At 38.1% G+C, this 8,724-nt stretch overlaps 1 protein-coding gene across 1 annotated transcript; it reads right to left on the reverse strand.

Annotated features, from left to right (window-relative positions):
* Nucleotides 1-472: 472 nt before the first annotated feature.
* LOC134191249 (axonemal dynein light chain domain-containing protein 1-like) lies at nucleotides 473-6,592 on the reverse strand. Its single transcript, XM_062659848.1, has 10 exons — nucleotides 6,575-6,592; nucleotides 6,454-6,510; nucleotides 5,655-5,691; nucleotides 5,436-5,582; nucleotides 2,740-2,834; nucleotides 2,587-2,679; nucleotides 2,433-2,499; nucleotides 1,204-1,476; nucleotides 1,036-1,131; nucleotides 473-580 (listed from the first exon to the last, which is right to left on the reverse strand). Exons 4-10 carry the CDS (start codon nucleotides 5,574-5,576, stop codon nucleotides 563-565), a joined length of 783 nt encoding a protein of 260 aa, XP_062515832.1. The 5' UTR covers nucleotides 5,577-5,582; nucleotides 5,655-5,691; nucleotides 6,454-6,510; nucleotides 6,575-6,592; the 3' UTR covers nucleotides 473-562.
* Nucleotides 6,593-8,724: the final 2,132 nt, after the last annotated feature.

The raw sequence follows: 8,724 nt of genomic DNA on the forward strand, positions 1-8,724 counted from the left end.
TCATGGTCGCTGAAAAATCCGCCAATTGGCCAAAATAAATTCCCTGTCAATATTTCATCGTATACGGTAAATAAGAGCTGATGAAGCATCAACTAAATTGACACAGTAGAGTGCCTTCATCTGTTAAAATGTCATCACAAGATTATAGCTACTACACTACTAGACTACTACTAGATACAACATTGATTGAATGTTGCCTATTCCTCTAGCTCTATTTGTACATGTTTCAACATCATTAATTAACCTGAGGCAAGCATGCCCTAAGGTTACAGAAATATCTCTGTAGCTCAATCAGTGACCGACCAATTAGAATGCAGCTGAACCAACAATCAGCCACTTGGAATGCAGCATGTGCTCATTGTTACTGCAGTGTGCCAGATGTCAACAATCCCACGTGCCAGCCAATGTGTCAAGCATCCTCCTCAGGCTCTTCGTGTTAACTAGCAGGTGCCAGTACATGTGCAGGTGCCAGTACATGTGCAGGTGCCAGGACATGTGCAGCAGCTGTTCCATAACCTAAGACAGCAGCTGAGAGGTTAGCACTTTAGTGCTTCTTCATGATTCAATGACAAAATCCACTCTAAAATTTAGACAAAATGTCATCAACAACTAATTCTATAGGCATAGTCTTCCATGCCAATACTTTTAATTCATAGCAGTATGAATCATCAATACTTCAACCATCCAAATTTCTAAATTCAATTTTGATAGAGTCCATACTTTAATTTACTTCAAATGGGCAATATGTCAATCTTTAATTGGATATGTATGCCAGCAGCACAAATAAACTTTTTGTTAATGACAAAGACTGCATGACAAAAAAGAAGTAAAAGGAAGGGCAAAAAGGAGAAGAAAAAGAGGAAAGGAATGGCGAGGAGAGGAATTGCAAGAAGAGAAGAGGAGAGGAATTGCAAGAAGAGAAGAGGAGAGGAATTGCAAGAAGAGAAGAGGAGAGGAAAGAAAGGAGAGGAGATTGAGGAGAGGAGAGAAGAAGAGAGGAGAAGAGAGAAGAAGAGAGGAGAGGCAGTCCTTTACCTTTAATTTCATGTCTGAGTCTTGTTTCACCAAAGTCTTTGTTACAGTCAACAGCAAGTCCACTGACATCTGTACATAGTTTTGTAGCTCTGTCAGCTGAAATTACAACAGTTGCAATTACAATGAATTGTGACATCGGCTAACTTGCTATGTCAATCAAATATTTACCTGTTGAGAGTCACGATCACTTAAAATGACAACAAAGTGAGCTGCAAGCTTAGACCACACCTTTTCACTCAGTTGCAGTCTCTGTGATGTTTTCAAACTTCGATGATGTGCCACTTTCATTGCCAAACTGCGAGCAGCTTTTTGCCACAACTCTTTCTCCTTTGTCAATTGACTGAGTTGATTTTCAAGTCGATGTCGTTGCATTTCGTACAAATCATGATATTCAGCAACAAGACTTGCATTCTTCTCAGACTCCAACAATGCTGTTTCAAGCTGACATATTACAAATAACATAACAATATGAACCATGCAGAAGCAATAAATTACGCTACATTAGAATGTCACTCGCTTAAAAGTGAACAAAAACAAGAAAAATATTGATTTATATTGAGGAAAATAAACACTACATGTATTATGCAGTTGACACAAAATGATGCAAATACTAAAAATCTCAATTTTCACTGCTGTGTACAACACAAACTTTTCATATTTCAGCCTGATGGTTCTCATGTACTAATGCGGCAACAAAATGAGTGCTTCAACTTTTATTTGTCCACCATCCACATTTGGGTAGCTATCGATCAAGCTAATCCTCTCTTACAGTTAATGTATTCCAAAAAGTTCAACTTTCTTCAATTCATTTAAGTTTTGACCAATTCACTCAAGCAGTATACACAGCTTGAGAGTTACCGCTTCACAGACAGATAACCAAGCCCATGCAGCTTTCAGCCAATAATTGCCCACAATATTACATAGATAAATTACTGCTTGTTCTATCTATATAGTAATAAATACTGGAGTCACAAGTTAGTTTCATGCATCAGTGGCACTGTATTGTAATATCAATTAATAACAGCAACATACCATCAATCATCTAAGACACAAAGCAGATCGAGTACCGTGCAAAATTGACTGTACAAAACCAAGATGTCTTGATTCTATGATTTGAAGCAACTAAGAGTGTCTCTGATTCTCTGATTTGAGACAAACTAAAGTCTTAAAGTACAAATGAATTTGCGCTATACAAGACAGCTCTTGCATATATAGCCCTACGAATTTCCTCTATGAGAAACAGGATATAAAACCATTGGGTCTATAAGCCTTAGACACAGGCAATTGGAGCATGCATCTTCAATTGCAAAATACAGCAAGACAGCTTGCTGAAGAATCTTGAAGTTTCTATGTAAAGTTGCTGTAATAGTATAATCAAGTCTGCAAACTCAACTCACATTGTACTTTGCTTCACTTGCTTGTTTCGTAACTTCGGTGTCATGTTGCCTCACATCATTCAATTCACTGCAATAACAGAATAATGATGTACAACACCACAATCTACAGCAAAGAAAGAAACTGATAATAGCATATCATGTCAAGAACACCCACTCCGTTAGATTAGAAATAGCAGATTGAAATCGATTTAACTCAGACATGAGGCGACGATCAAGACTTCGCTGAGCCAAGACTTCATCGTGCAAGCTACACACACAAACTGTGGTATTACACTACATAAAAATAGCATATTTTGCTCGATTTAACCCCTTCACTTCTTTAGGAATACGGTCAAGCAGCCCAACATACTTTTGCCTCAGCAATGCAAGCAAATGACCCCGCTCAGTGCACTGGACTGAAATCTGTACCAAACAAACCTTATTAGACAGAAAAAACAAGCAAGTAACAGGCAAACACAGATGATAGATCAAAACTAAATACACACACACCTGGACAGTCAAAACAGATACATAATACTAGCCATTTGTGACTAATGTATAGTACTGTGTCATCCGCACATTCTACTGCTTTGTAAATGTAACTTGTGTACACATCCACTGTCTTGTAAGTACATAAATAAAATTTCGATGCTCACTGTGAACTGAGTGCACTTGCTTACTCAGAGCAAGCCGTGACTGAGTAAGTGCTACGTACGGGAATGAGAGTGTGCTTTCTGGATCACGTGCATAAAGTAAATAACCCGATTCATGGTTGTACCCTGACTTCAGAAGTTGGGAACTTACTACACCAAAATAGACCAATGACTTCACAAACATGTGGTCTTTTGCTTGACACAAACTGATTCGTACACCTCCACAACGCAGAAAGCAAACCACTTTCTGGTTTACATTGACGTGACTGCTCACTGTACCTGTGTAAATTCTGCAGCTTCAAATCACGCTATGAGTATTTCTTTCACAGCTGGGCATGGATGCCCGTTTGGACATCGCAGAGAACATGCATGTATAGCTAAAGTAATTTTTTGTCAAATTTTACCAAAACTGCAGTGTAGCTGAATTGAATTTCCGAAGACTTAAGAAAAAATTTCAATACCTATATCTATGGGCATATCTACGAGACACAGTCTATTGCAACATTGTACTGCAACATCCTGACCCTTCCAATTCATGCTATAGAAAGACTAGTCAGCTTTGCCTTCAGTGCAAATGAAAAGCGCCCAAGGCTTTGTGGTCCCTAAGTGTTTGAATTTTTACACCTAATTCAAAAACAAAGAAATGCACATGCACTAGCTAGCATGAGCGTGCTCCTTTGAAGAATGCACACCATTTGCAAAGCTGCATCTTCTGCAGCTCAAGTTTTAATGAGCCTATACTGTTTAATTTGTCTGCAGTTTCCCTACTTAGTTAATTAACTACACCTAAGTATTCCTTTATGCAATCATTTTACAGTTGCAGCATGCATCCATTTGTTCATTCATGAATGCTGGCTTCTTGAAGTCAGGTAATCACAACCTTTTTGAAAAAGCAGTTCTTCCATTCAATCTGCTGTTTGTACATACATGTATATGTAAGCCACAAGCAGAGACATGCATGTACACTTTGAGATTGATCAAAAGATACTTCCAGTCACCTAGCGTGCATTGCTGGAAACCAGATCAAACTTAATGTCTAGCTTTCTTGCTAAACATACAACATTTATTTTGATTCCACCACTGCCACAAGGTAGACATAACAAGAGGTTTCATTAATCCCAGCTATCTCTGTCTGCATCTTAAAATGTAACTCACAATTTTGTGAGTTACATTAAGTGTACTGTAAGCACACCAAGGAAATTAACCTAATAGTATACTTACGCTCTAGAGCAATTAACTTTCATAAAAGAAGTTATGTCTGCCTATATAAATTAACATTTTTACTTCACTTTTAGTTTTCTGATATCAGTAACATATACCATACTACCATCAATCCGCTCATCCCTAAGTCAGATAATTAGTGCCTCCTAAAAGTGTTTGCCAGTATTAAACAATCAGAGTCACCAAACGTATATTCCTCTTGTGGGCTGGCCACAACCTGATTTAATTAAAACTGGATATGAAATATACATTTATTAGTAAGCTCAACAAAATATTCTTGAATTCCTTTATTTACTTTAAACTTGCATACAATAATCAATTGTTGTTGCTTTGTTTGAAAAGTTGATATAATGCAAACTAGCTATTGGAACACAGCCTTGTAAAACCTAAACTTGCACCAGTAGAATACGTGTGATGAAACTCTAACAATTAACAGTTCAAACTGTCAGAAAAGGTCTTAAAAGGGTTTCAGTTAATAGAAGTTCAATGTGGTGTTGCAACTGTATTGTTATACTTTAATGTTAGAAACCATCGCCATGCACAAAGGAATTTGTAAAGTCGTATGGCTGACACAGGATATCTTCCAACAAAGTACAACTGTGACTATATCTGTCATGCTAGCTAGGAGATCAATAAATTGCCCAACCAAAGAAATTGCATTTTGAGCTGTAGCAGCATGCTGTATGCACTAGCTGGCTATACCTGGAACAGTGCGTCTACAAAAATAGTCGTGGCTTTCTGAAGGAATATGCTAGTAAAATTTCACCACTACATACGTTATTGTTCAATTTGTATTTGTTGATTATCATCTTGTTCTCAAAATCATGCAATCTCAAATAGAGCAACTACAACAACACTTTCTCACCTTCAATGCGTGTCACTCTGCAGTTTGCTATATTATATATAACTCAATTTGAAAATCATACCGGTACAACTAATCTGCATAATTTCAAGCTAGACAACAACAACCCAGACAGATTGCAACTTTGCTGTTTCTTCAAAACTATAGCAAATTCATAAAAGGTTTGTCCACCAGTAAACACACACTGTGTGCAGGTGCAAAACAAAATAGTTATAAGTACAGAAAGACCATAAGCAATTCATAGACAAGCGTCAACAAACAGACCAAAAAATGTTACATTAAATATACCTGTCTAATTAGCTCATGAAACACCAAATTGTAAACAGTTTGTTCTTGTTTCACTAGTTCACATAGACGGTGCATTTGAGTTGGACACTTCGAATCGGTAGCAGCATTGTCTACTCCAGCCTTCTCCAACATATCTTCCATCGCATTCTTAAATATTACATAAAGACAAGAGACTAAATATAATGTAGTCACCAGCTAGATCAACAATTCATGTCTGACTCTCAATGCAATTACTTCCTTTCTTCCTCCTGGCCGACTAACAACATTAAAATACAATCAAAAACAAGGCCAGTGCATATGCAAAAAATTGCAATAAACATAATTCTAATTAAGAGTCATAACTGTCGACATTTACTCAAGCATACAAAGCATATGTTAGGGGGTAAGGAGTAGGAGTAGTTGTATGCTATTGAGGCGAAGTATAAATTGTCGATGATCTCTTGTGGACCAGAAGTAGATAGGAAGTGATACTGAGGTCAGGAAATTGCATTTACACGTATGCATGTTGTACCATGTTTGTAACATCCGTCGCAAGTGTATGACACATATCACACTTGTTTGAAGTGTACATGGTGTGGGACGGCACACGTGTTGGTACTCTGCGATACGTACTAACAGACCTGTCTAAGAGACCTTGTGCTGTTCATAAAACGCCGGTGAACAGGCACCAACAGTTTGCAAATGCTTTTGCCTTTGTCAGCCCATCTTTGTCTCATGACGAAGCTGTGCAGAAAGTGCAATGACAATGGAACTGCTGGCCAGAACGACAAAAATGTGCATATCAATCTTCAGAAGAGCTTCCTATCTTTCAATTATTGCAATTCACATGACCAACATTTTATGTACACTTAGGGAAGGGGATTGCAGAAAAATGCTTTGAACGCTTGAGTAACTGTCGACAATTATAGATAACCCCTTATGACATCATGCAACTCTGTTTGAGTTAAATTGGGCAAAATCCATAACGTTCAAGGTTCCAAACACTTAAATTAAATATCTTGCAGAATGAATTGATCACCTGGATGGAAATACCCGAAGTAGCTTGTCTTTGTCTTCTAATGTAGTCGTATATTTGCTGTTAATATCAACAGAACAATTACATGCATTAGTCCAAACATTGCAAATACATGTAAACTCACTCATCACGAATCTCTAGTCCAAGAACACCTGGATCTTTCACAACATGATACTCTTCTGGAATTAAGGTGTCTGGAAGCTAAAGATTCTGAAATTAGTAGTATGCAGCAAACGCCAGTTGGTACATAAAGGGTATTAAGGCAACTGTTAGATTATTCATCTTCAAACGCAAACAATAGAGAGCCACAAAAATGACAGGACACAAACCGAAAGACCAAGTTCTATAATAATACAAGTCATGTAGCCTGTTCTTCGTCCGGGCCAATTAATTAAGTTAATTAACACAATTCCAGCATCTAGACTCTTGGGGCATAATAAAATTCGGTTATCTAAGCGGAGACACCCATGGACAACGATAAAGTGGATTTTCATGGCAGAAATTCTTTGAAAAATGCTTCGAGCAGTAGTTGCACACAAATACGTTATAATTGGCATGTACTTTATATTATACAATATACTATACAGTATATTATACAGTATATATTGTATAATATCATATGTTCATGATTTTGTATTGGTTAAAACTATTATTGATGACGGTATGCATTGCCTACATAGACACAGTTCTAAAAAGGACACAATTCAGTTAGAAAGTATAAGAATATTTTAGAAGTACGTGATTATTGACGCACGTGCTAAGCGCGTGTTGAGAAAGACAGCGGTGCTCATCATTAACTCTTTCATTGACTGCAGAACAATGTGCATTGCCTCACCCCAAGGCACCTGAATACCCAAAAACTCTACCTATAGCAAGCTGCATCTTAATTAATTATCATAGTTAGAATTTAAGTAATACTAGATACATTACCCGTCCTTCGTACGGGCAGAGTACTGTAGTGTTATGATGGAAGACTCGGTTTGAGCACGTGTAGACATGTCATGTGCAATTTTTTTTGTAGAAATTGACACACTCCCTGTGTGGATTCAGTTCAAATGACTGGTGTGGGCATCTGTTCGAATAAACTGGAATGTGCTAATTAGTTAATATCCCGTTGAAGACAAATGAAAACTTAACCGAGTGTCCCATTATGAGAAATTTGCAGTGACTTTTCCATTTAGAGATACATATCTGGGCAACAGAAACTTGAAAGTCACATGCAGTTTCTTACTCACCCATAGGATACATGCAGTAGCTTGACATGCAGGCATGCATGATTTAGCGCACTGTTTGCTCTCAGTTTTCGATGTTTTCACAATCTCAGTGTAGCACTCAGTGCAGGAAACATGTAGGTTGGATTCAGTGCAAACGCAGTCATGCGTCTCTTCAGTGAGTCATTTCGAAGCCATTTCAACAGTCTCATTGGATGTTATCACTTCGAAGACATTGCTGCCATTGCAGGAAACAGGTGTATCGAATGTGGCAGGTATTCAGCGAGTGTACTTGGAAAACCAAAGGTAGGCGTATTTCTAAATACCCAGATATCCTACTCAAAAATATCTTGTCGATTTTGATGTCGCCGGTAATAAATGAAATGCTCCGTGCATACCGTCTGAGGTCAGCTTAATTTTGGTGAAGGTCCGATGAGCCGTTGCAGAGTAATTCGCTTGCAAGTGGAGGTGGGTCCTCCTGGGATATTTTAAATATCCTCAGCATGTTTCTAATCTACGCACTGACCATTACTAAAGTGGACCTCTATGTCTTTGCTCTGGACGTAGTTTGATGTTATCCAATGCGAGCGAGTAGAGGCAGGTCCTCCTGAGATATTATAGAATATACTCAGCACGTTCCAACCTACCTACACACTAAACAATATTCTTTCGGAACTCCTATCTTTTTGCTCTGGATGTAGTTTGATGTTTAAGGTAAACAAATCAACTACAGCTTGCTCAGATAACGCAGTCTAATGGGACTGCTGGATAGCTATAGCATTGTGACGTAACAATGGCATGTGAACAAACAATGGATATTGAAGGCGAGCATTGCACTTTTAGTTATGAGAAAACAAAACTACGTTATGAGATTGAGTTCCAGTAACAAAACTTCCTTCAAATTGAGTGTATCAGGGGCATTCAGTTTCCTTCTTGAACGATGAACTGCATTATGTCATTCTACAATGCATCCCCAAAAGGGGACCTGACTGAAACTGGAAGCCGATGCCACCCTGCCTGTGTTCTTACCCATGCCCAGTTACACCCGTACCCCAAATTTTAG

The sequence above is a fragment of the Corticium candelabrum genome, chromosome 15, assembly GCF_963422355.1.
Source record: "Corticium candelabrum chromosome 15, ooCorCand1.1, whole genome shotgun sequence".
Taxonomy (NCBI): Eukaryota; Metazoa; Porifera; class Homoscleromorpha; order Homosclerophorida; family Plakinidae; genus Corticium; species Corticium candelabrum.

Excerpts from the sequence above, each read along its gene's own strand:
- LOC134191249 (XM_062659848.1), bottom strand. The coding sequence starts at position 5,576 with ATGGAAGATATGTTGGAGAAGGCTGGAGTAGACAATGCTGCTACCGAT. Across the intron at positions 1,477-2,432 it reads CAAGTGAAGCAAAGTACAAT|CTTGAAACAGCATTGTTGGA; the intron begins GTGAGTTGAGTT and ends GTAATATGTCAG. Across the intron at positions 1,132-1,203 it reads GTGATCGTGACTCTCAACAG|CTGACAGAGCTACAAAACTA; the intron begins GTAAATATTTGA and ends TTGTAATTTCAG.